This window comes from Cygnus olor, chromosome 11 (genome assembly GCF_009769625.2).
Source record: "Cygnus olor isolate bCygOlo1 chromosome 11, bCygOlo1.pri.v2, whole genome shotgun sequence".
NCBI classification, from domain to species: Eukaryota; Metazoa; Chordata; class Aves; order Anseriformes; family Anatidae; genus Cygnus; species Cygnus olor.
The window spans coordinates 14138619-14166267 of record NC_049179.1 but is presented as its reverse complement, the minus strand read 5'-3'; the positions used below and the strand labels follow the sequence as shown (position 1 = coordinate 14166267).

The 27649-nt window shown below is 55.8% G+C and overlaps 1 protein-coding gene across 10 annotated transcripts in view; it reads right to left on the bottom strand.

Annotated features, from left to right (window-relative positions):
• NTRK3 (neurotrophic receptor tyrosine kinase 3) overlaps positions 1-26984 on the bottom strand; it is a 198162-nt gene extending 171178 nt beyond the window's left edge. For 2 of the 10 annotated variants that reach the window (XM_040569530.1, XM_040569533.1), the window contains exon 1: positions 26337-26984. In XM_040569530.1, the coding sequence (XP_040425464.1) occupies positions 26337-26584 (248 nt within the window). In that variant the 5' untranslated portion in view covers positions 26585-26984. The other 8 variants (XM_040569539.1, XM_040569541.1, XM_040569531.1 and 5 more) reach the window with 7 other exon arrangements.
• Positions 26985-27649: the final 665 nt, after the last annotated feature.

Here is a 27649-nt window from a genome sequence, read left to right as displayed (position 1 = left end):
TGATGTAGCGTTGGGATGATGCACTGAGAGCCATAGCTTCTGGTTGCAGGACCACATGCAGTGGTCCAGAGGATGAAGAAATGGAACAGGAACTCTCAGCCACTTCTGGAGCAGTCACAGAGGCTGTACATTCCTCCTCCAGCACTCATTATGTCTTGAAAAACGTGTTTGTACAAGAACAAACAGCAGTACATAGACCGATTTGAGCCATATTCCAAATACTACCCAGCTAAAGAAAAATAAATAAATAAATAACCGAAGTCTGGACTAAACCTAAATTCTGAGCATGTTCCTGCTCTGCTCTCACCATCCAAGGAAAGGAGAGACCCACAAGAGTCACCTCTGCTTTCCACATGCTCCATGACTGTCTGCATCTCCAGAACGATTAGCATAAGGACACAGCACAAACTCCCAGCTGGGTGCTGCGTGACAGCATAAGTTACGGTTCATCCTCAGTGACCTGTGCACCAGCTTGGATCGCCTGTGTCCCAGACAGAATGAGAAACAGGACATTATCACAGCCGTTTCGTGTTCCCTGCCAAAGGCCCTTGCAAGCTCTTGCAGAACAAAGCATAGACTGGGAGGCATCACTCAAGTCACTCGACAGCTCGCTGAAACCCTCCAGAGAAAGGGCAGCTCTGCAATTTCAGGTCCTGGGGCACGAGGCTGCAGGTCTGGGTTACTGGGGACTTACCACAAAATATCCTGGCCACACTGGGCAAGGCTACACACATACATTGAAGGCATTTCCCACCTGCAATCTCTCCAACCCAAGTGAGAGTGTCCTCCAAGGAAAAAGAAGAGTGGCAGGAAGGGGATGGCATGGATTTACCACTGGGGCACGCTGGAGCCACAGCATCCAAGCACTGACCTATGGGCAGGGATGGAGCAGCCCTGAGCTGGGGAGGAGGCAGCAGCCAGCTTGGCTCTTGTTTTATTGATTGTGTTTGCTAAAAAAAAAAGTCAGGGTTATTTTTGACCTGACACTCAAAGCCAGATACACAATTTTAGAAGAGGTAGGATGAGACCTGAGCCTGTGCCCAGTGACGTGCACAGGCAGAACTTTCTGGGGACTCAACATTTGGGTTGTGGGGATATTGACAAAGCTGTAAATCTGACAGAAGCACCAACTTCTTGGCCCACTCCAGGCTCAAAATTAAGTCTCTTTCTGTCCACAAAACGGTACACAATAATTACCGAGTGGGAGAAGAGAGCCATAAACTGGTGTTGTCCCCCATGGGGCAGAATGGCCACTGCTCCACAAGCAGTTAACGCCCCCAGAAATGACATTACACCAGCCTGTAAAAACACCTCCACAACCTGTGCTCCAGCCTCCCAAAGTCAGCCTGTGAGATTTGTGAGCCAGATACACCTTGCTGTGTTATTTAACATACACGCAACACCCATGAAGGGAGAGACGAGAGAAGCAACCATGGAAATAAATGCGCACACACTTACGTACAGGATAATCCCACAACACAGCAGCTGCTTTACATACAGCACAAAAAAGGCAACAACATCATCTTGAATTAGGTGCGCAGGTCAGCAAGGGACTGCGAGTCCTTTTAGCTACACAAACACTTCCCTTCATAAGGGCCCCCAGAAACAGCTCTTCTCCTTCATCTGTTTTTTGAACTTAGCAGGAGTCACTTCCTAGCTCCTAGAAGTGACAAACCAGTTTTGGTTCTCAGGCACCCTGAAGACGCACCTGGAAAAACATTTTCTTTGGTTCCTTTTTGTTTCTGAACGAGTAGCGTAACTTTGTCCTGGTTGGATTTGCCTGAATCCACTTTAAAAGCTAAACAAAAATGCATCTTATTATGAAAGTTCAAGGAGTCAAGCTGTGATTGCAAAATTGGCAGCTGTTGCACAGAGAAGCAAAACAACCAAAGAAACTCCGCTCCTAAAACTTAAGTCCCCCTTCACGTCCTGCAGCCTCTCAACAAGTTCCTCCTCTTTTCCTTCCAGGGTTTTTGCTTGCCCTAGAAAGATCACGTCCTCCCAATTGCCGGCCAAAACAGAGACCTTCCCTTCTCCTCTGCCTCAGTTCATTAACCTGGCAGGAACACGTGTGCAAGGTTCAGGCCAAAAAAACAGATGTATCGACTCCCAGCCCTGCCCTGTTCTCCGCAGTCAGGCTTGGAGGTATGAATTACAGGCAGAGGGTTACTCCCTTCTCCCTGCAGACTCCTCTAAACACACATCCCCGTGACATTCCCCGGTTATTACTAAGGTAAGCTGCTCTTCTGCGAGATGCAATAGCTTCAAGAACAACACCCTGCTTCCCAAATCCTGAACTGCTCGCCATATACACATCCACCTAGACTAACTTCCAGTGTTAATATCGAGACCATGTGAAATGCATCACTAACGAAATTGACAGTGCTCGTTTTCTTGAGGGGGGAGCGAAAGGGGGACAGGCTGCTCGTTTTAAATACTCGCTTCCTTCTCATTCCTTGTGTCTGTTTGGTGGGTCCTGGCCAAGCCCAGGTCTCCCTGCACTGCTGAGCTGCCTTTCACAGACTGAACAAAGTCCTGTTCAGTAGTAGCTGGGGTTTTGTCTTCCCAACTCGTACTGAAATGCTGCACCACAACTTCCCTTTCTTGCTCTGCTCATTTCTTACCAAAATAGGCTCGCAAACATCTTATATCCATTTTGTCTTGTGTCAAAATAGTCCTTGCTTAAACAGCTTTTTTTCCTTTCCTGGCATTTACTCCTTCTTCCTTTACAAGCAAAAGCCAGACCCACCCAGCTATCATTTATAAATTACACAAGGTCAGCTCTCCTAAGGCAGCACGTCTGTACCGAGCAGTGAAGTGCAAGGCAAATTGTCTCAAGTGCCTTGAAGAGATACTGACTCAAGTCCCAGAAGTGATGCAGATATATTGCTCAGACAGTCCTGGTAGCAAGGGTGTTTTGCTTTTGGTTTCAGACCCAGCACACGATGGGCACTTACGCCTGGTGACCTCTGCAATAAGCACCACGCTGTAAGGGAAAACAGCGCTCCATTTTCTTCACCAGGCTGTTTATGTCCCTGTTTCTTGAATAAGAATGACCAGAAACGCAGAGCAGTCTGCAGGAGGGCTCTTAAAAGAGCAGGAGCAGTTCTCCACTTGCACTGGGAACGCTTTGACTCGCAGCCTGAGGTCACACCGACCTTCTCACGGACTGGTGGCCTGTTTTCACCACAACCCAGCACCACTCCAAGCACTTCTGTCCATCGGGTCATTCCCAACTGACACGGCTTCCTAGCCGACAGCAAAAGCCCCTGTAACCTACATGCACCTTCATCCCACTTGGCATTACAGGCACTTGGTTTTGCAGCTCTTCCCCTTGGCCATCCTCACCCGCTTTGTGCTCCCACAGCCCCAGCTCTAAGCCAGCAGCGAAGCCCACGAGCTGCTCTTGCCTTTTGTGCTGGTGTCCTCACGAAAGCAGAAGCTAACATCATCCCCAAGGAATTTCAGTGGTTATCTCCACTTGCAATGGCTCTTCACCTACACCAGGTGGGCTACACCATGCCTTCTCCCCAAAAAGAAAATTAATAACAACCCATTCCTGACCTAACACAGCATCACATTAACCTCTCATCACGAAGTCATCTCTGCCTAGGAAATCAGTCACCAGATACAGAGTTAGCCTGACACAAGCTGGCTTTAGGAGGCCTACCCTGTCTTGTATCTCAGCCTTCATTTATGAACAGCCTTTAAAGCCCATTGAAAGCCTTGTAGAGCACCGATGTCAGACTAATGCTGAAGGCACAGCTTGCACACCATCCCCATGGGAACAGCAGTTCCCACCATTCCCCCAGAGGTGTTTGACAGCAGGGGCTGGTGTCACCTTCTGGAGACCACGCAGCAAGCCTGCACGGCGCCACGTGCTCCTCTTCCAGCTCAGGGCCAACGCAACGAGGGAAGTGGAAACATCCGCGGGGATTTAAATGCAACCAGGCTCATATTGTCCCACGTGCATGAGGCGGCAGAGGTAAAAAGGAGCAGCTTATGCCAATTTACCAAGTGATTAGCTCAAGGCTACTTAATGTCACTGGCCTCCCTTCACTCTCCTCATACGACAAGGATAATATTTATCTAATCTCTCTCAGCTTTTCAAGCGCTGCGGTCAATAGCTAAAAAAGGCACTCGATAAGCACAGAGTATTATATAGCATGCGTACACATGTGCTGCCCAAATCTATATCAAGCCCAGATTGAAGAACGATGACTTTTCGTCGGGATGCCATCAGATCCACTCACAGCCAGAGCAGATGAGGGGTTTGAGCCACGCTACACAAATGCCACATCTCGCGTTGGGATGCTGGGCAGCGAACACAGGATCACAGTCCAGCAAGCAAGCAGACTCTGAGACACACACGCACTGCTTTTGGAAAGGCAAGCAGAGTGTTTGACTCCTCTCTGGTAGGGCCACAGGAAAATTGGTTTGTCATCCAGGCACATTATACCTCGTGATGCAGACAGAAGAATTAACGTTCAATTACCTTATATGCGTAGCATTATAAACAAGCCACACGGCACGCCAGTGCCAGACCGTGCAAATATTCTCCCCCTGCCATCAAATTCATAAAGAGAAGTCCTCTATTAACACCCTTGACCACTAAGCCCTGCCTGCTCCAGGCAGAGCTGCTGCAGAAGTTGATGGGAAGCCCTGGAGGCTGGGAAACCTCTGCTACCCGTGCCACCACCCTGGCACAGGTCCCATGCCCCGTGGCAGAGCACACCACGGCAGGAGTCGCTGGCCCCTTTTATCCACGGGGCTGAGGAAGCCGTGAAGAAATCAGCCATCTTTCACAGCATCGTAAGGCGCTTATCGCATGCATTTAATAACCAGAGGCATGAAGGACTTGATTCTCTCAATATGGAAGTTATAAAATTGAATTGGTAACCGAGCATTAGAGGCAAGCGCAGCTGAATAAAGACTTATGAGGGCAATATTTTCCCCATTTAAAGCGTGGGCTTCCCCTTCCCAAAAGCGCACAGAAAAGTCACACAGCAGCAGACAACTTGGCATCATTAAGGATAATTTGAGGTCAGCGAGAGAAGGGGGGGAAGGAGGGAAACGCAAGCAAATCCAGCTTTGTAGAAATAATTATTAGCGTAACCCCACAGTGTAATTATGATTCGTCAAGGTAACAATCATAAAACACAACACTGTGACACAGCTCCCTCTGCACCAGATCTGCTCCTCTTTCCAGGGCCACGTAGAGGTACATGGCTGCTGTGGAGGATGCTCCCGGTTACCCTCCTGTAGGTCCAACCATCATCAGGTTGGGCATCCAACCCAATAATCCAGCCTGGGCTCTTCTGGAAAGGCTGGGCAAAAGGAAAAGCCCTGAGTTCCCACTCCCAAGCCCCGTGTTTGTGCGTTCAGCAACTTCCCTATGATCTCCACAAGCCTCCAGCTCATCCCCGGCCAGCCTCTACATCCCACACCAGCTCTGGCTGGTGACTTATGGAGCAGACAGGACCCCTTCCAGGGACAATGTTTCAGCGTTACCGGAGGACAGCAGGCTGCCCAGACCCAGCATGGACAGATTGCTGCAGCACACGGGAAGCAGTACTTTCCCATTATCACATGCTAAACCCAAGGTTTTTCAGCACAGGTAGAGTTATGCCCAGCCACTTGCTTTCAGGAAGGAAGAAATAGGTGCAAGGGGGCCAGTAGAGCTGAAGAAGTACCGCGGGCAGCAGGGCAATGGCCACCAACAAATATCCTCCTTAATTTCCCAACATCATTACATCCCAGCTAGTGCTCAGACAAGATCTGAGGTGTCCCAAACCCCCACAGAGTTTAAGAAACCTCATTTATCAGGGATGACCAACAGTGGAAAGGCTTCAGGAACCTGTCCAGGGCCGCAGCATCACCTGCACGGGGAGCAGGGAGGGGACGGTGCCCAGACCCCCTGTGTACAGGGTGGGCTCGTGGCTCAGCACCTCCTGCAGGCTCTCTCCCTACCTCATTTTTATTTATTGCCTATCCCTATCCGACCCTTGCACGGCCTTGGACACCACCAGAAGACAGAGAGCACAAGATGGCTTTGTTCCCACTAACATGAACATAAATACAGGAACACAACCACCTCAGGATGAAGCATCTGCCCAGTGCAAACGAGAGCTCACCCCTTGCCTGCAGCATCAGCTGTAGCTGTCTCTCCTTCTCTGAGTGACAGATTCAAAAATGATGATTTTCCCCCAAAAAACACATTTCTTTTATTATTATTCTCGGGCAGGACAGTGCACAAGGGCAGCCCTCTGCACCAGGAGAGATGTGGGGCTGCAGCAGACAGAGCAGAGGCTCCTGCTAGGGACCGCTGCCTTAAACCTGTGCGTGTCCGATTTCACTGCACCTCCGAAACAGCCGTGCAACTGCCTGGGAGGAGAGGGCAACCCAAGGGGAAAAAGACAATTCCCCCGGGAGTTTTGCACTGAGCACCAGCCCCAAGACAAGAAAGCAGCCTTTGCTTTATGGGGTGCAGAAAACCGAAAAAACTCCCCTTTTAGGCAGCAGCCAGCTCCTCGCATGCCTGCCAGGTCAAAGGAAGGGATGCTTTTATCCATAGGATTTCATAGGCAGTGATACCTAGCAGCGTGCAGCATTCTGTGGTCTTTAAAGATCAAACAGCATTTTATAGAGGAAGCAACACCCTGGTCAAAATCAGCTGCAGTAATCATAGTCAGCCTTATTAAACCCTCTCTGTAACTTCAAACAGGGTCAGACTCCCTCACACTCCCACCTCCGAACAGGTCCGTGGCTGTTCAGAAATTAAAGCATATAATATATACATACAGATGCGTGTACACACAAACTCACGCAGTGAGACAGAGCTGCCAAACTCCAGAGGCAGCTGCACGCCTCCCCTGCGGAGCACGGAGCCTATACACATTAGCAAAGTGAGGGGATGGACCATGGGTATGGGATAGCTGCGTTCAGCTTGGCAGGAGGAACCCTAGGTACAAGTAGTGCTACCGAGCATCTTTCTTTCTTGTTGTTTTTTGTTTGATTGGTTTTTGTTTGTTTGTTTGTTTTTTCCCCAGCTCTTTGGGACTACACCTCCATTAGACCTCGTTAGCTCAGCCCTGACCCAAAGGGGAGTGCTGCCAGACACATGCCCAGGTTACACTTCATGCTGTGCCTGAAGACAGGAAAAAAAAAAGATGGAGAAAAAGGAGAAAATAAAATCTCCCATGGACTGGGTAAAGAACAAGGATGTAGGAGCAAGAGCCCAGCGAGAGCAGACACGAGAGCCGGGGACAGGGCTGCAATCCTCCAGCCAGACCTGTTGCTGCCCCCAGATCTGCCCTCGGCCATGCACCCACACAGACCTGCAAGCACGTTTTCTGAAACCACAAAGTCCCTGGGAGTCTAAATCTGGGAACTTTTACAGCCACGTCAGCTCCATCCCGAGCCCTGGGTAAATTTAGCTGCAAACCTTTGGGCTGCACAACAGACGCTTCCCCCCCGCTCCTCTGCCCGCATCCTGGTGCGGGAAGCAAAGCTTGGAGATGCAAACTGTGGGCACTGAAAGCTCCATGTGCTTCTGATGGCTGCTCAGGGGCCAAATCCAGCATCCCCCCTCCCCTCTCAGCACCCCCATCCCACCGCATCCTCCTCCGCTCCCCTGCAGCCTGGCTCCCAAGGCTTTCCCACAGCCCCGGCACCAGGCAAGCTGCCGGCCCCGCGCGGCGGGGGCACGGCCAATCTGTCCTGGGCTGGCGTCCTGCTCCCACGAAGCGTTTGTTTTCCCAAGGAGCCTGAACTTTGATCCTCCAGCAGTTTGGCTGCCCCGATGTTTACGAAGCTCGAGCGAGCGGGCAGCAATGCCCAGCTGGGCTGGCCGGGGGCCAGGCTCCCAGCCGCTCTGCTCGGGATGAGCACAGCAGCTCGGGGCTGTGAGGGACCCGCCGGGGTCCTTTCCTGGATGCTGAGCCTCCAAACCCACGGGCTGGCAGCAGCCTTTCATCAGGAGAACGCTCGGATTCCCGTGGCTTGCAATCAGCCCTAGCAGGGAAAATAAAATCTCCTTTTTTTTCCTGCATACATTTCCTATGAGGGACACACCTGGCGGCTTGCTTATTGCAGAGGCGGAAGAGCAGGAGCATTACTCAGGAGCAGGGGATGCACGCTTTGCAATAGGGTGGCAGGGCTGGAGGGGGTAGCAGGTGTTTAGTGGGAACACGACTGGCTCTTAAAAGGGGAAGCGAGCCAGAACCTATAAACATGACACGGGCAGGAGGAGGCAGGGTGGGGAAGAAGGGAGAGCAGGGAGGGAACAGGCACTTTAAAAGCTCCTCTCCCAGCGCTCCGCTTTGTTCATGTAAACGTGAAAGAAGGGCTTTGGGAACACGTTACACGAGAAGACGCTGACAGCCAGAGGTGCTAACTGGGCTGTTGTGTCTGAGCAGACCCAGCAAGGCTGGGGACGGTTCCATCCCGTACGTCGGCTCAGGCTGCGGTTCCTCCAGATAAAGGCTTTTTTTTTTTTACAAAAAGCCTGCTCGCTCGGCACCTCGGGGGAAACCAGCACGCACGCAGCCAGGGCTCTCCAGTGGCCAGGGATCACTCTAACCGGCCACTGGGGCCGAGCTCCTGCCACATCCCCTGCCATGAGACACAAGTACACGATAGTTTGGTGCTCTTCGGTGAGGTTCCTACTCCTGGAGTATTCCTAGAGGCTGGCATTACACGGGCAGGCACAAGAACCTGCAGGAGCACTGAGGAACCCAGAGGTCGCACCCAGCTGTAATTGCGGAGGCAGCGACTCCAGACCACGCCGATCTTACTCCACTGGCATTGGTGATGTACTCAGTCGGATACGTTTCTTTTTGGCACTGTTTAGGGTCGTGGAGCAATTTCTAAGTAGATCATCAGACATCCTTGTAAGGGTTTTTTTTTTTTTTTTTCCCCCTCCAGATTCACTCCGCCTTTGCTTCCATCCCTCTGCAGGACCTGGAGGTCCCAGCACCAGCCCAACCTTGGAGCAAATCCCACAAGCCTGTAGGGTCAGCAGCAAAGAGAATTTCTCTCTGCATGAAGAATAGGGACGCTGTGTGCTGCCGGCCCCAGGGGCGGGCCGGCTCGCTCGCAGCCTGCAGCAGCTGGGGCCCAGAGCCTGCGCCGTGTGCCAGGCTGGGGCTCACTGGGGACAGCAGCTGGCGGGGACAGCCCTCCTGCACGCCAGCTCCTTTTCCCTCTGTGGGTACTGCAGTGGGGTGGAGAAGGGCCGCTGTCATGCTCACCCCTGCTCTGCAGCAGGGGGAACGAGGCTGGGTCTCATGGTACCCGATGACGTTGAGGCCACCCGCCATTGTGCCCTCCCCCATTGCCCCCAGGCCACCTTCAGACTTGCCCGGTGACCAGCAAACTGCCCCAAACCCCACCGCTGGTCCCCAAGCCCAAGCCACCAGCTAACCACAGATACCCCAACGAGCCGCTCTCCCATCTCCCCCACTGCTATGCCAGCACAGCCACCACACCAGCCCACCAGGGCATCACAGCCTGCCCTGCCCTGCCCAGCGGCCCGACGCAAACATCAAATCCAGCTTCCACATTCGGGGCTGTGAGGGCATCGGGGCTGTGTGGCCACAAGGACTGAAGCAAACACCAAGCCAGAGAACTCATCCCAGGTGAGGGGCACCCCACATCACACCCTCTGACCAACTGCTTCTGCCCAGGGCAGTTTGCAGCTGGGTTGTTTTTATGCATTTTTTTTTTTTTTTAAATAAACAAACCAAAACACATCTTTTCCCTATCTCCCCTTTGAAAAATCCTGTAGTTGCTATGGAAATGGTCTCATCAGTATGGGAGGAGCACCGCGGTGCCAGCCAAAACTCCCCGTGGCTCCCAGTTGACACCACTGCCCAGGAAGCGGTCATGCTGGAGGTTATCCTGGGGCATACCCGGAGCTGAAAGCAGCCATGGGCACCAACTGGAGAGTGATACCTATCCAGGAATCAGGGCAGGGATCTGCAGTTCTCCCAGGAATAAGTAAATAAATCAAGACATGCTCACGCTGGCTGAGGGATGAGATGGGTACAGCTGTAACAAGACGCAGACCCCGTGGCAGTGCCCCTGCTGTGAGCGGGGAGGTGGGCACGGACGGGGCAAAGCTGAGCTTGGCCACTGGTCCTGTGCACCTCCCCAGGGAGATTTCTGCCCTTTCCTCTGTACTCCAGCATCCCTACCTCGGCTACTAAGCAAGCAGGGTGCAAACAGCAGCTGTCACAAGCTGCAAAGAGGGTCGGAGATCAGAGCACCAACCCCAGCACGTTGCACAGTTGTGTGCCCCAACACACCCACTGCACGCACCAGGCCAGCCCCTTCTCCCACTCTACAGCAGGGCCTGGGCACCTTTCAGATCCTATACCATGAGCAGATCCCTTCACTGAAAACCCTGATGTGGAACCATCCTGCAGCACCAGAGCTCGGGCCAGGTCGCCGTGCACCCAAGACCTCTTGGCACAGGGATGAGCGCTCATCCCCACGGCATCCCCATGGCCCTGAGCCTCTGCAGGGTGCAGGGTGAGTTTGTTCACCTGCTGCATGCATGGAGAGCATGACCTCCAGTCTGAGTGTGCTGCAGAAGCTCGGAGCGTCTGCTTTTCTAAACACCAGTGGGAAATGCATCTTCCCCCCAGGATCCCACAGCACAGCCAGCAGTGCTCTAGAGCTGGGGGCGCCATGGCTGTGTGGACACATCTGTCACCAAGCCTGGATTTAGGGAGCAAGCTGGGACCCCCATCTCCATCACCCCACCCAGCTGGGAGATGGGAGGGACGTGACCCCCTGCCCCAGCCCAGGGTGCGTGCTGCCTCCAGCCACACCAAGGAGCTGTGCTCAAGGTGTGTCTGTCACCTTGTCACCAGCTGCAGCCCGTGACAAACAGCAGCTCCCCCAGCGATGACAGCAGGGCAGGCTCTCCCCGCTGTGGGATGCTGAGGCGTGTCTCAGCCACCTGCCCGCAGCCAGCCTCAGGGCTTTCCCCAGCCAACCCCACTGCAACATCACTCCACGCCCGGTATTTTAACCCTGATGCATCCTGGTGATGAGCTACCGAGCTGCCTGGTGGAGGGACACACGACCAAAACTTGTCAGCACTCACCGCAGATCACCACGCGTGAAACTCATTTCACAGCATCACTGCACGCTTGGCAGTGAGCAGGCTACAGATGCCGAGCTGGTGTTCCCCAGTTGTGCCTCCTGGAGCAGGGTTTTTCCTACATCCATGCTGATGCCACCATGCTGGTCTCACCAAGCTTCTCCATTCTCCCCCAGCAGCCCTACACGAAGCCTCGGGGTGTGTCACACAGCACGTCCCACCTTTTGCTCTTGGTCCTGCGTGCAAAGGGCACGCACACGGGCAGTGCCACCAGGCACCGTGATGCTCTCTGGCATCCATCGTGTGATGGGTGCAGGGTGGGTCTGAGCTCAGCACAAAGCACTGCCAGACCCTGCTGCTCATTTGGGCACAAAAGCCTAATTAAAGTTCTAAATAACCACTTGCATCACCAAACTGCAAGGGGCACATCCAACTCAGGAGCCACGTACATCCTCAGTCTTGCCAGATCCTGAGTGCCCTCCCAGAAGAGCACACCCAAGGGAGAAGGAAGGGCTCAGCTGTTATTGAGCCGCTCATCTTGGTCAGAGACGCTGCAAAAGGAGCCTGCGCTCTGTGACACACGCCATCCTTTCTGGTCCAGATTTAACAGGTTCAGGACCTAAAGTACAAAGCAGCAGCCGAAACGCTTCCCACCCCGATCATTTTGGGCAAAGCAGGCAACACCCCGCCTCTCTTGCTCCCTGCTGGCAGAAGTTTCGTCGCTCCAGCCCAGAACATTTTGCTCCGCAGCTCTGGGAGCAGCTTCTGCAAGAAGTTCCTGCAAACCTGCCTTGCAAAGCAAGGGAACCATCTGCAAACGCAACGAAGAGCCCTGACCCAGCCACGCTCACACCAGGGACAGCAAGCAGGCTGGAGCTGGGGGAGCAGCAAGCCCCGCGTGGCCCTCCTAGGGCACCCAAGTGACACCAGGGTCCCCCGCGTGCCATCCCGGCTGCGCCCCGCGGCTCCCAGGTGGGAGCTGCCGGCAGCACGCCGCCTCCCCTACCGGCTCCCCGCAGCCGATACAGCGAATAAGATTACAACAAATATAAACTAATGATACAGCTGTCAAGGCAGATTAGACTGCACAGTGTAAAAAATTGCAGGGCTGTTTAGTCACAACAATATAAGATTAATTTATCAATACAGCTTATGTGGCACTGGAGAGATAACAAATTGAGTAAGTGAATCTTTTCTACACCTTGCACGGGGAGGGAGGCTCGGACCCGATGGGTGCACGGGGCTGGGCGCCGCGAGGTTTTGTGGGCTGGGGACAGCCTGGGGGGGCCGTGCACCCCCGTTACAGGTGCTGGGCTGGGATGTGCATGGGTACCACGCACACACAGTTATTTACTTGCACATTTTCAACCCACGGAGTTAACACATAGCAAAAATATGCGCAGCCACCTCCACCCTTTGGGGGCTACAGCCCTGCAGGCACAGGCAGGCTTTTGGGTACCTCTCAAGGGTGCCCAACGCCGACAACATCCCCGGCAGGCCCGTATCCTTTCAGATCTCCCCTACGTTGCCATCTGCGGGTTAAAAATGTGCAAGTAAATAAATAGCTGCGGCGGTAATGAGCCCGGGCTTCGATCTGTGAAGGTGAGAGCGCAGCGGCAGCCGCCGCTCCGAAGGAAGCGCCCGTTTCTATAAATATTGAAATCCGGTAATTATCATCATTAGGACTAGTTGTGATTTATCCGTAGCTCAATCCCCACAAGTAAGAATGGCATTTATTTGCCACGTTTAGAACAGCTAAAAATACCTCCCCGAACCTCGCCTGGCCCAGCACCGTCCCCGTGCCACCACCCTCACGAGGGGCTCGGCCTTGGGGAGCAATGCAAAGAGGGGGGGGTCCCCGTGGTGAGGGGGCCTGTGCTCCCCCCCAAGGGCTGTGGGACCTCGAGCTGGTGCTCCTCCACCTTCCAGGAGCCATTCCCAGCTGTGCCCCACATCTCCCCACACAATGCAACGTCCCCTCTAGGAGGCTGCCTCCTCTTGCATGGAAGATTTCTTTGCATTCGTAGCAAAAAGCGCAGATTTTCTTGAAGCATCCCCGCCAGACACATCTATGGATGAGTGTGCTGGAAGCCCTTGTCCTTCCTGACATCTAAGGGCAGGGATCGACCCATAAAACCCTGCAAGGAGCACTCGGCTCCCCAGCCCCTGCCATCCCCCCCCTTGGGGGCACATCCACCCATATCCAGCTGCCACCAGAGGTTTCCCAGCCTTGTCCTCAGCACTGCCGTGCTGTGAGTGAGTACCTGGGGTGCAGGCAGCTATCGCAGGAGGCAGAACCATGATGGTTTTCAGCCCAGAACACGACTCCAGACAAGAGAATCCCCCATCAGATGGCCTAAATCACCCCGGGTCACCTCCGGCTGCTCCAGCCGGGCTCGCTCCGAGGGCGAAGATTTCCCCAAGGAAACGTACCCGGCTCCCTCGGTCAGGGATGTTCTTTCTGACAGTCACGCCAAATATTTCCCCCGCTTCTTCGCTAATAGCTGGAAAAACAGCCGTGAAATGGGCAGCCTGGCAAGCCTGCGCTGTGAGGGGGCGGCGGGGATGAGGTGCAGGGCCCCAGCAGCGGCGGGTTCCAGGTCCGTGCCCTGGCCCCAAACCCACCCAGCCCCGCAGCCACCACCTGCTGGTCCCCAACCCCAACACATCTTCACCCCCAGCCTCCTCCCAGGGCAACAGGAGCCCTCCAAGGGCTTTTTCCCCTTCATTTAGCTCTCACTAGTTCGTCAATACTCTCACAGGATGCCTCCAACTCACGCCACGTTTCTGTTTTTTCAATTTAATTTCATTTTTTAAGCCCGTCGGTAGCTCTGCTCCCCCAGCACCCGCTCCCCCAGCCCAGCCCGCTGCTATTTGCTTAGGGCCCTAAGCCACTTTTCAGTCCATTTGGCAGCGTCATATCCAAAGCAAACCGAACTAATTTTAAGAGTAAGATTTGGTGAGACACTATATCAAATGCTTTGCTAAATCCAAATATATTAGGATTTCCACATTCTGCTCAGCCACTAATTTTGAGATTCCATCAAAAAGAAAAAGCAATCAGGTTTGTCTGGCAAGATTTATTCTTCCTAAATCCCTGCTGTTATTGCTCATGCTTTCCTTATCCTCTAGTGCTTCACTTTCTTAATACTGCAGGGCTGGAAGTGTTTGCTAGAAATTTATTTTTGCTATTTATATGGATTTTTAAAAATCTGCCTCTGCTCTCCTCCGCTGCCCCCTGCCTTCTCCACTGCTACCAGCATCCCCGTGCTGCCACCACGCATCTCCTCCTCCATCCTCCTCGCAAGCCAGCGCAGGGTGGTACGGTGAGCCAGTGTTAACACACGGCTGGCCTCACTCACAGGATGCTGGAGAAGAAGAGTAATACGAAAGGACGACGTGTTTCTGGCAGCAGGAGAGAGGTCTAAAGGAAACACCGAGCTCGGTCAAGCCCACAGCATCACGTCACTTCTATCGAGGACAGGGCAGAATTAAGCCACACCACAGCTAGCACTGGTGGGTACGTCTCCAGCAGGAGAAACAAAACGTATATGGGGCTGAGATCTCCTGCACCGCTTTGCTCTGCCAGGAGACAGGCAGATGTCTGAACTCCAACAGTGCACGGCAGCCCTGCCAGGAGCTCCGTCCCCAAACACCCCAGCGGCCCCATCCTGCTGCATGAGAGCGGGGCAGAAGAGCTCACACATCCCAGGTGAAGCTAACGAGCTCTTGCTCGTTAGGAGAAGAAAGGCAGCTCTGCTCAAGTGTAACCAGCTTCTGCTCCCCACGTCCCTGCATGCAGCAGGGTTTGGTGTTTCGCAAACCAAACAGCAGCCAGCAGGCAGGTCTCACAGCTCGGTGCGCCCACCTACCAGGGCTCCTGTCCGGGCAGCACCCAAAGACCCCGCGTGGCCGCAGCAGAACAGCGGGGCTACCAGCCGGGATCGAGGCTGAGCCACCAGCTCCAGCACAGCCTGCTGCAAAAATGGGAACCACCCGGCTCGTGGTGCTGAGCCGGTGTCCCCGCGCCGGCCTTCCTCCCCTTCCCTGGGGTCAGGACCCAGCCACGGGCACGGCAAAGCTGGGCCACGAGATGACCCTGAGCTCTTGAGGGATAAATGGAGATTGTCTTTTTGCTCTGGCTATTTTTACCTCCCCAAAAATAAAGCGGTCCTGGAGGGGCAGCCCTCCTCAGGGCCAGGGTGCCTGCAGTCAGGGGCTGGCAGCACCCAGCTGGCCGCAGCCCCCAGGCTGAGGATGACAGCCCCGTGCTGCCCCCCTTTTAGGAGGGATTAACCCCCAGGGCAGCTGCCCTCCATCACCCCATCCCCGCATCCCCCCCCCTCCCCCCCCCCCCAGCATCACCGGGGTCAGGGGGCTGCACGGGGGCTTGGGATTTACGGCCGATGCATGCAGAGGATTTACAGGGAAGGGGCAGTTTCAGGGGACCTGGAGCAAAGCACCGGTGATTTATGGGGTCGGCAGCAATTTACACAGCAGGTAGCAGCACCGAGGAGGCAAGGATTTACAGGGGCAGGAGAGAAGTCCTTTTTTATTGGTGTTTATTGGGAAACGAGGACCTCCTTCCCCTAATTACTGTGACCCAGGGAGGGGCGCAGAAGCAGCTGGATTTACAACGAGCCTCCCCCTTGCTCTGGAGGTCACGAGCAGGCCAGCAGCGGAGACCCTCCCATCCCAGTGTGACCACAGATGGTTTCTGCTCAGCCACAGCACCATCAGGGGCAGCTCAGCACCTCCCTGGGCTGCCACCGCCCCACGGCAGCGCTCCAAGGCTGGGCTCAGAGCTCAGCCTCTCCAGGGAGGCTGCAAAGAGCAAGGCCTCTGACATCTCAGCAAATCTCCCCTCCTGGGTCTGATCGAGCCCATGTGCTCACGGGGAGGCAGGCTTCCTCCTGCAGGGCTGCCCAGGCTCCTCGCAGGTGCTAACATAGTGCTGCTGCTGCTCAGCCCCCAGGCCGGAGGCAGGATGGGCACAGAGACACACAGATTGTGTCTGAGCAGCTGTCAGGGGGTTAGCTTCAAGGGCTGCATGTAATGTCAAAAAAAAAAAAAAAAGTAAGGAGACATGGGGAATGTCGTCTCTGGTTGCTGCTTCACCATGTTTCAGCATCCTCCCATCAGTGTGGGACACCTGGGGAGGTGGGACAGGCACGACGCTGCCCTCTGCCACCCCATGAGGCTACACGACCAGATTCCCAGCACAGGCTTGACTTAAAATGCAGAAGCAAATCCAGCAAAACCTCAGACTCCCAGCCCTCCCCTACCTCTGCTCCCAGTACAAGCTGAGGGCAGCCTCTGCAAAAGGAGCGTTGGCAGCTCATCAGGGCACCGGGAGCAAAAATTCAGCCCTGCTAGCAGGGGGACACCCCTAGATGACGTGAAACCCCACATCCTTTGTGCTGCCCCCATACAACTTGGGAACAGCCCGGAGATGCCAGCACAGCCAGCCACCACCTGGTTTAGGACAGACACAGGTACAAGAGGGTACAACATTGCACCCAGGCAGCTCCCTCCCAGCAGGGAAAGCACCTTCCAGCAAATCCACTCGGGCATTTCATCCCGTGTTTTTTCTAGCCGCCCTCCAGATTCCCTGTTCCATCCCAGATATGCGCACACAGCCAGCGGACCACATACAAAACTCGTGCAATATTTGCACGGGACACCCGAGGTTTCGCAGCACTGACTTGCTCAGCATTGAGGTGCAATAGGACCGGGTTCCTCTGGCAGAGGGGAATAAAAGGTGCCAGCCATCGACCCCAAACACAAGCTAACATCGAGCCCTGCCCAGCTGGCGCTGCGCAGCTCCCACACCCAGCAGGCACACAGCGTCCCACGTCCCCGCCAGCCCGTGCCCCCACCCCCCTGCCCCAAAGTTTGACTAAAGCTCAGGAGTATCTTTGCTTTTATAAATCTCTGCCTTTTAATGATGGCTTCAAGGCTCAGAGAAAAAAAGGCCCATTAAACTCACTGAATAAGTTAATGGGGCAGAGAGAATCCATTTCAAAGCCACCCCAGGCTATTTTCCTCTGGAGCTAAAGCCTGAATAAGCAAAAAGGAAAAATTAAAAGTGTACAGTGCTTTGCCAATAAATAACCCCCAGTGTAATCTGCTACAGGCAGGCCTCCATTTGCAGAGATAATAGGATGCAGATCAGCTGTAAAACACCTCCCCTTGCAGGGACCACCACCTCCGGATTGCAACTCGCTGTGCGCGAGGAGCCCCCACCTCCTGCCTGCCCCCTTCAACCTGCTGGGGCAGGGGAGGCACCGAATATCTTGCAAAGAAGCACCAAAATCCGGCACTTCAATCCCTAATATTTGTGCTCCAAGCACTCGCCCCTGCTTGTCTGCATCTCCGCCTCATTTTTCCCATCCCTCATGGCTGCTCGTGTCCTTTCTCCCCCCCTTTCACCAGGGGTGCTCTGGGCTCAGCCTTCCCCGACCAGATCCCACACGCAGCTGCTCCTCCTCGAACACTTAAAACACAAGTGCGTGTCCCAGAGAGGGATTAAAGAAAAAATAAAATAAAAAATCCCTGTTTGTAAATGTTGATCCCACTAGACGCAGTTTGTTTACTGTTTAATATTTAAAGATGCTAATTAAGTCTCTGAATAAATAAATCTATGCTACCCGCGCCTTTTGGAGCCAGGGAGCCCTCCCATGGGGCCAGGGCAGCCCAAAGCACAGCAGGGCCGGGGCAGCCAGCCCAGGGCGTACCTGAGCATCCCACCCCACGAAAGGAGGCTCATCCGCAGCACAGAGCAGCAGCGTCAGGCCCAGCTCAGGCTGGGGACATCAGGGGACCCAAGTCATTTGGAGCCAGAGGGAGCACAGGCAGAGCAAGAGGCAGGAATGGGGATCTGCGAGCAGTAACAGAGCTACCCAGAGAGCAGAGCCCAGCTGCACCACAGGAGCCAAGGGCTGGAGCACCAAGGGGTCAGAGCCACAAAGCCCAGGTGCTGGGGGTCATAAAGAGGGGTAAAACTCGTGGCACCGCAGAGCAGGCAGCCAGGGCTGCTCCTGGCACAACTGCTGCCCTGCCCAGGGGACCGCGCAGCTTCGTACCTGAGAGCTCAGCTCAGCTCCTCTCCCCAAGCCATCCCACAGCCTCACCAGAAGCAGAACAACCTCTGTCTCCCACCAGCAGAGCAACCCTTCCCCAACCTCCCACCCGGTACCTCTTTAGCCTCATTGGGCTCTGCCTCCCCCAGACCAGCTCCACCTGCGCCCTGCTGATTGCCACTAACCCCACGGGCTCCCTCTTGTACAGGCTCCCTCCCTGCAGCCCTTGGGTGCCTTGCACACACTTCTTGAGCTCAGGTTTTGTTCCTGAGGACACCCTCCATCTCCTGTCCCAACCCAAAGCAAGGTGGCAGGGTGTTTCCCAAAAGAGCACCACATCCACCTGGCTCCATGCACCCCACAGAGCCCGTCTTGGGACAGCAGCAGAGGTGTCAGAGACCCCATGAAGCTCAAGCTGGGAAATTGTCCCCAGCACCACTCCATTTCCCTGCACTGGCACAGCACACAGCATCCTTGACCCCATGTCCTGCTGAACTCTGCTCCCCAGGCTGCCCAGCAGCAGCCACCGAGCAACCCGAGGGCTTTCTGCTCGCTTTTTGGGGAGTGTATTTTGGCTGCGAGAGCACACGGAGGTGGAGACAGCCAGAACTGGGACCAGTGCCTGCCCCAGCAGTGCTCAGCTACATCCTGGAGGCAGGAGGTTTGGGGAACATGAGGAATATTTGCTGGTGATGCAGCTCTGGAGGTCAGCAGCACCCTTTTCACAGCGCTGTCCCCCAGACAGCCTCAGTCCTGCATCGTTGTGGCTCAGCTGAGCACCCACGTCCCTGATTTGTGCACGGTGTCCCCAGCAGCACCTGCATCTGGTTGAACATTTCCACATTAACTTTCTTCCTTGCAGGATCCACCTGGGCAGAGCTCTGGGTTCGCTATGTAAGTGACAGCCTCGCGCAGCCCAGGGGCAGGGACCCCACCACGCTCTCATCCCATTACCCATTTCTCAGCCCCCCAGGGACAGCACGAACAGCTGGCAAAGACATCAGCGCCCCACGGCCCTCACCAGGGTCAAGGATGAGGTTGCTGGGAACATATTTCCATGCAGGAATGAAATATGATGGGCTGGGGGTATGTCAGCTTGGGGAGGATGGGAGGCTGTGGGGTGAAAAAGGATCACAAGGGGATGGGACAGAGGGGACAAGGGGGCTGGGGAAGACTTGGAGTGGCTGTGCCAAGTCCATTGCCAGGATATTTTCGGTCAGATAAGCTGTTTTCCTTCCCACGTAGGCAGGCTGAAGCTGGGAGAAGGGGAAGGTGGGGGTGATGGCGTGTGCTGGAGCAGGGACAGTCCCCAGCATTCCTGCGTCTGCTACAGCAGAGCCCTTGGTGGCAGCTGGAGAGAAGCCTGCTGCGCTCACAGAGCTGCCTTCTCCTTCGGCTTCCCGACTGCTACGTCACATGAAAACAAGCTAAAAACGCCGCACATTTTCCTGGTGCTGCTCTTCCAGGCAAGCAAGGGCCAGAGCCGCAGGCGGGCATCACACAGAGGAGACAGGGCAGGGTCCCCGTGGGGCTGCGGCAGGGAACGGAGTGGCACATTGGGGATGGAGATGTGCAAGCACAGAAATAAATCTGCATTATCCTAAAACCTGCATCATCCCCGGCCTCCTTTTCCCCCGGACCCCGTAGTGACACAAGTTGGCTGCTCAATAGTTTTACATAAGCGGGGCGATGACTGCTGAGCAGCCTTCCAAGGGGCGCCCAGTGGAGGAGAAGATTTTAATCTCTCTTCCTTGAAGTGAAGCCGGGCCCTGAGCCACGGAGCAAAAGCACAGCTCTGACCAGCGCCCGCCACCCACCTCCCGGCTCAGCACCCTTCCAGACCCAGACCTCACCCCGAGGTGGTGCTGGGGACCCATTTGCTGTTGCGTTGCGGGACCACTGGGTGTCACAGCCCTTCCACCACGCTGGCGGCACGTGCCCGCTGCCAGCAGGGAAACAACCGGCTCGTCCTTGGCCCCGCTGCCAGGGAGGAGGAGATTTCTTTTGGAAGCCCCACGTTGAGGATGCTGCAGGGTCAAGACCAGTTTCCTACCACTTTTTCCTTTCTCCATCCCACAGCGGGCTCTTCTCAGCCCCTCTCTCTAGGGAAAGACACGTGGCCTCTTTAATCCTCCAGCCTCCATCCAGCCCCTGCAGCAAAGAGTTAATTGGAGGAGCTGAGAGCACCGCACTCACCCCGGGGGCATCCAGAGACAGCTCTCAGCCTGTGCCCTCTTGCCTCTGCATCCAGGATTTCCCTGGGGACGCCTCTCATGGCTGTTTGACACCACAGGACTGGCAGCCTTTTTTTTATCCCCCCTTGTGCTGGGCATTCTCCTAAGCCAGGGATGAGCAGAAGGATCTCCGTCCCTTGGTATCGCTTGCAGGCTTGCACTGCTGCTCCGTGCCTCAGTTTCCCCATCAGCGAAATGGGCAGAGGTTTTAAGGGCTTCTCAACCAGCAGCTGTGACAACTGGCAGCGCGCCGTCCCTATCAGGCCCATCCCACCCAGCATTTCAAACAGACCACCCGCCTGTGGATCAGCATCCTCCAAAAAGCTGCAAACCGCCCCAAATCCCAGCTCGGCTCTGGCCGGGTCTCCTGCGGCACCGGTGCGACAGCTCCCTCTGCGTGGGGCTGCTCTGACCGCGTCCTCCGGCAGCTCCGTGGGACGGGTCCCGGGGGACGGCGACACCTCGGGGTGCTGAGCAGGGGGGGGACCTGCCCGCAGGGATGCGAGGCTGCGGAGGCACCGGCAGCAGCCTCGCCCGAGCCGTCTCCCGCAGCCGCTTGCCCTCTAGCGGCTCAGCCGCCCTCCGAAAGCAGGAGGGAAGAGGCTGCGAGAGCGGAGGAGAGGCTGGGGAGGGAGCGTGGGGCAGAAACTCGAGTGGGCTGGGGGCTGCAGCGCATCCATTGAGATGTTCGTGCACAACACGCGACCCTCGTGCGCGTCCCGCAGCAAGGAGCTGCCCCTCTGTGTCCCCCCCCGCCCCCGGCCACGCAAGGGGTGTTGTTGTGTGCCCCTAAATGCAGGAGGTGGGAGGGAGAGAGGGAAACTGGGGCAGACCGGAGCCCGCAGGCTGCTGCCAAACACACCTCCTTAAAAAGCATCCACGCAACCTGCCCAAACCCCTGCTGCAGGGAGCCCAAAGCTCAAAATTACTGCTATTTGCCCGTGCCCCATAAATAACGCTGAGCAGGTGAGCTGCGAGCATTACTAGCACTCAGGTTTGAGTTCTGCATCACTGAGAGCGAGCTGTGGGATCCCCGGGGACATCCAAGGGGTCTGTCTGGGGGTTCACAGAGAAAGCCGGGGTTGCAAATGCCCCAGGCCAGATGTAACACATCTCCAAGCCCCAAAGAACAGCAAGGTAAAGGTTTCCTCAGTTTCTTCCCCCTAATCCTTGTTTCCCTCGGTGGAACACCTGCCTTAGGCCTGGAGCATCCTTCCTGGAGCATCCTCCCGGCCCAGGGAGAGGAGCCAGCAGGTAGAGCTGACCCGGAGCTCCCCAAATCCCACAGGAGACAAGGAGATGCCACATGCACCCCGAAACCCAGCTCCTACAGCCCAAGCCCTGGGTTCGGCACAGCCAGAAAACCCCTGGGAGTCCTGACAGGCACCAAAGTTGTCTCCTTCTGGACAAATACCTGGCACGGGCCCTCGGCAGAGGCTGGGGCTGGGCATGTAGACATGGACAGGCTGGGATGAAGCACACAGGGGCACAGACAGACACTGACAGGCCAAAGCAGGTGACCCAGCCCAGCAGGAATCCCGCAGGCAGCTGAGGCAGGGCTGTAACTCTCCGGTGCCTGATGCCCTCTGCTCCCAGCTTGGCCCTGGCTGGGAAAGCCAAGCTGAGACCTGAGCAGCTCCTCCAAAACCCATCTTTTATAGCACATCTGTCCCAGATCCTTCTGCTCTGCCCCTGCACAGAGCCTGGCAGGCTGCAAAAGCACAGCAGGCCGCAGACATTGCCTGTGCCAGGAAAGTGCCTCCCTCCAGGACTGTTCAGCAGAAAGGCCACCAGGGCAGGGCACGGACCCAGCAAGCTTAAATGTTCCAAAAAATAAGGCAGCACCCACTTCAGACCTGATCCCCTGCTGCAAGGAGCAACACCATGGCAGCCAGGACAGGTACTCCCAGCTTAAGCTGCCTCCAGGACACCAAAACCATCGTCCCGAGCATCTCTGCACCTCCTTCCACCCACACAGCCTCGTGCAGTGCCCGCCTCCCCCTTGGTGCCTTGCTCTGGGACAGCTGCTCTGCGCAGACAAGATCTGCCCAAAACAAAGCTGGATTGAATTAGGGACTTTTCAGATGGTCTCTGCAGCAGCCAAAACCTCAGGGACCGGGAGGAACAGTGGGACGGGGCGGCTTTGGGGAGGCAGAGCCCTTGGTCCCCAGGGAGCATCAGCACACGAGGCACAGCAGGCGAGCTGCGGCTGGTTCAGAGGGGGGGAAGCCTGGGCCCTGTCGCACAAAGCGGAGCCATCCCAGCACCACCAGTGCCTGTCTGCCCACCGCGCCAGCAGCGAAGGGGTGCTGCAGCCCTGTACCCCCTCCTCCGGAGCCCCCAGCTCTCCCCCCGCCATCCTGTGCACAAGTGGGGGCTGGCACCGCTGCCCACCCCCCTGCACCCCGCTCTTATGCCTTTCTCCCACCCTCAGCCATGCCCATGGGATGGAGCTGATGCTGCCATGGGACAGCCCAGAAGGCAAGGATGGGGCTGCTCCTCCTGCCCCCAGGGGGAAACCCCAAGGGAGATGCTTCCCCTTGGGCTTGCGAGCAGGTGAAGCCCCAAATTCCTCCATCCCTCGGTGCTCCATGATGATCCGTCTCCTCTTGGACTGTTCTGAACTTGTCCTGTCTGTCTGAAGGCACCTACGAGCTGCACAGATACACCCTACAACTCTACCCGCTGGGGGCATTTTACCCTAAATAAACCATTCTCCCCACCGATGTCAGATAACAGAGCGAGGCAGCCAGGCTTTCCACACAGGGGACATCTCCCCACCTGGAGGGAGCCCAGGGGTGACAAACACAGGCCACCGCCACCGCCGCCACCTACCTGGCAGCATCTCGGCAGTGCCATGGCAACAGCTGAGGAGTGGGGAGGCCCAGATGGCAAACTCCTCCGTCCGTCCTTCCCCACGCGCCGTGCCGGAGCACGCACGCCCTGCCCACGCCGCCAGGAGGGTGGCTCCCGGGCACGCGGCACCACAGGCGAGCCCGGCCTCCCCCGGGCCCCTACGGGGAAATATGGCCTGGGTAGGTGGCGCCAGCCTTGCCCAGCCCCGTGGGGCACGGCTGGGAGAAGAGAAGCAGCAGGAATCAGAGCAAAGGCCTCTGGCACCCAGAGGTGGGGCACCACACCGAGGGCACCCATGGGCCTCGGCCTCCCTGCCAGCCTCTGTGGGCAGTGCCACGGGCCGGGTGCCTCCCGTCCTCCTTGCTGTGGTGGCACCTGGGTTTTGTCTGTCACGGAGATGGCAAAAATAATCCACAGCTCCTGGCGGGGACATATCGGGGTGGGGGGGTCATGCCCTGCACTGGCTGTGAGGTGGGTGCACCCCCCAGAGGTGGACCCTTGACAAGCTGAGCCCGTATTTTGGACACGAATAAGGCCCTGCTTGCCCCCCCCCCATGTCCCATCTTTCTGTTCACCAGCAGGAGAGCGTGGAGCAGAGCCCACCACCCCTCCCAGGCCCTCCCAGGCCCTGAGCATCACCTCCCCCAGCTGGGGGGACAGGGCTAAGCCCCCTGCTCACCCCCCAGCCCCACGGACAAAGGCACCTCTGCCCACAAACGAGGCAAGCCGCCTAACGAAGCCGAGCCCCCGGTGAGCATGGCAAGCAGGGGAAGCACCACGCAGCGCCGAGCTGAATCAGACCCATCTGCTGGAGTGATTCAGCGGCAGCCAGGCTGGGTTCGAGGCGCCCTCGCCCCAGCACCCGCTGATGGCCAGCAAGGAGAGGCCAAATATCGAGCATGGAGGGTGCTGGACCCAATGCCAGCCATGCAAGAGCATGAACCTGGGTTCAGCCTGGCTCTGAGGGACTCCTCCTTCGCTAGGAAGCAGCCTCACCACCCAAAACATCCCCCTGCTCCATCAGCATCCCACACAAACCACCACCACCTCCCCAGGAAGCACAGACCTCCTGGGGAAAGTTGGCACTCGTGTTCGGTCTGGGCCCCTCGTGGCATTTTGGGGCTCAGCCCGGTCCTGCACCCTCCTGGTCCCGGGCCCAGACCTAGGGAGGAAGGTGTGGGGCTGGCAGCAGCGCAGGTGGGAGCTGGAGGGGGAGCAGAGATGCAGCCAGCAGAAACCAGCACCCTGTCCTCACCCCCGGCTAAGAGCAGCTCCTCTCCAAAAAAAAAAAAAAAAAAAATACCCAGCATCTGTGGTTCTGGAGTTGGGTCTTTTTCTTCTTTTCTCCTTCTCCTTTATACAGGCTGCTTATCAGCATTTTCCAGTTTCAAAGCAGTAAAGGCATTTTCTGGGCACAAAGGACTCGCGCAATAACACCTCTCGCAGCAGTTCAGACCCATGTGTGCACCTGACAACACGCACTCGCTGTCGAGCCTTCCCAGTGCTGGCCATCCCACAACGGGTTAAAACCAAACCACAACAAACAGCGAGCACAGGGGAAAAAAAAAAAAAAAAAAACACATGAGTTTCTCTGACTTCCCTGAGCATCACCCACGTCCCTCTGGCAGCGCAGAGGAAACGCTCCGGCCCCGCGGCGCAGGATAAATGTGGGGTGTTTGGAGGGTGGTGGTAGCTCCACGTTCACTTTCCCCACTCCTGTGGGGTGGGCAGAGAGGGTTTGCTGGCCGGGGGACAGAGTGAGTGCGTGTGCTGCAAATCTGCCTGGGCACTGCATGGACCCGTGAGCCAGCGGGGAAAGCGGCTCCAGTCATCTTTCCCCAGCAAAGGTGACGAGCAGAGCTGCGAAAGAAGCACTGCAATTACTCCATGGCTCTGCTGCAATTGCTCTGTGACCAAATAAAACAGCCTCGGGACCCGGCAGAGCACCCTGCCTCCATGCAGCCATGCGATCGGGGTGAAAAATAAATAAATAGCCCTCCATTAGTCATTTCAAACCTTGCTGCATTTAACTGCCAGAATAAAGGATTCCACCTCTTCGCTGCTCAACTCCCACTGGCAACTTGCTCTGGGGGCTACATTTCCCTAAATGCTCACATTTCAATTAGCATTAGAATAATGAAATGGCTCAGAGTTCATCTCACCCAAAAATGTACTGGAAAATAAAGAGCCGAGATTGGAAGCGATGAGGGTTTTTCACGCAGACACACACGCACACACACAGCAGGATGGATTCAGGAGGAGGAAATCTATTCCTTTCTCGACTCCACGCTGATGAGATTAACATGGGCTTTGCTAACTGCCTCTCCAAACAAGGATAATGCAACTTCAAGTTGATTTTCCAGATAAACAAGCATGCAAACAACGCAAAGTGCTCAACTAAAAATATCTCCCGGCTCCGACGCTTCTCCCCACCACCACCCCGAGACGAAAACACACAAACCCTGCCACAGCTCCACGGCGAGCTGCAAAATTATGACAATGCGAGTTAAATTAGTTACTTAAGGGATGTCGTGCTCTGCCCTATTTCCCCCCCACATACCCCTCACGGAGGCGAAACCGCAGATTCCCCACATACACCCACCCAGGGCAGAGAAGAGAACATTTTCTGTTGTGGGATGAAAAAATGACACTCTAATCAGCTCCAAAGTCTGGAAAAAAAAGAGCGAGCAGCTCAGAACTTGCTTTTCTTGCCCGATTTGGGTATGTGTGGCTGTGTGTGGCTCTGGTCGGGGTGTTCTCCCCCCCCTCCCTTGGCAGAAGCAAACAGTTAAAGGCGGCAGCAGCTTCAGCATCCTCGCCCGCTGCTCTCTCCTGCTAAGGAACCAAACCTCATTGACTTTATTCCTTTTAAGCTTCGGCCAAACTGTTGCTGGGCTTTTTTTTCTTTCGGATGAAGGAAGGGAAAAGCCCGATCCTTGTCCTCCGCAGGCTGAGATGGGGCGAGCGGAGCCAGGCAGCGCAGCAGCACCCAGGGCACCTGAGCCCAGCACCCGCAGCCCAGCCCCGCGCCCTGCCGCCGGGGAGCCCACTTACATCGAAGTGATGTTCCTTGAGATGTCCGTGATGTTGATGCTCGTGTTGCCATTGCTGCTGCCTGAATCCTGCCCTTCCAAGAGAGGGAAGAGGTTCCCATCATCCAGCTTCTTGCAATTGATGTCTGTCTTGCTGCAAAGACAATTAGCAGGGCAAGCCAGCACCGAAAGCAGATAGTCTCCCCAAATGCTCCAGAGCAAAAATACCCTCCAGAAAGTGCACTTGGTAGGGCAAAGAGAGACATCCATCTCCGATTGCTGCTTCTAAAAAAGAGGAGGAGGAGGAAAGGGGGGATGGAGGGAGGGGAAGGGGGGGAAAGGGGGGAAGGAAACAAAGACGGAGGGAGGCAAAAAAAAAAAAAAAAAAAAAAAAAAGACACACAACGAAAAACCTCAAGCGATCAGATGCAAAAATCCTCCAGCAGATGAAATCATGCTGGCAGCTGGCTCGGAGAGGCTGTAATTCCCGCTAGGGCAGCGGCAGCGGGCGGGGATGCATGCTGGCCCGGCCGCCCGCCCGCCGCTCCGGAGGATCGCAACGGAGGCTGGGGAGGCAGCCGGGGGAAATAAATAAATAAGGCAAACGGTGCGAAAGTCACCAAGTCCCACCTACTGGGCAGAATTAAAATTGACACACCTGCAAAAAAAAAAAAAAAGGGGGGGGGGGGGGGGAAACACAACACAGCCCCCCCCTCGCACACACACACAGGGAGGGAGAGGAGGCTGGGGAGAGGAGGGGGAGACCCCCCCTTCCCATCGCTTCCCTCCCCCGGCCTGGGCAGCCCTGCTGCAGCGGGCACCAAAAAAAAAAAAAAAAATAGCAGGGGGAGGAGGAGGAGGAGGAGGAAGAGGAGGAGGAAGGCTTGCAAAGCGAGCCGGGCTCTGCGCGCTTCCCTCTCCGCAATAAAAAGGACTCCCCACCCCCCTCCCTCTCCGCCAAAATCAAGGCAGGGGAAGGGGGGGAGAAAGGGGAAAATCCCACCCCAGCAGGGCCGGAGCCCCAGCCAGCGGAGGAAAAGTTGCAGCTGGGGTTGAATTTGTGCTGGGGGGGGGGAGCCGAGGGGCTCTGGCTCGGCTCCTGCTTTCTCAGGCTCTTTGGGAGGAGGACGATGCTGCCTTTCGCTTGGTCGTTGGGTGTTTTTGGCCCCCCCAATCAGGACAGATGGGTGGAGGGGAAAGGAAGGCTGGACTGAACTGGAAGAGAATAAAAGCCAGTATGGATTACAGCAATTTAAAATATATATATATTTTTTTTTTCTTTAGAGGATCCTAACAAGGGGCTGATCAGATGGCTGGGTGGGGGAAAAAAAAAAA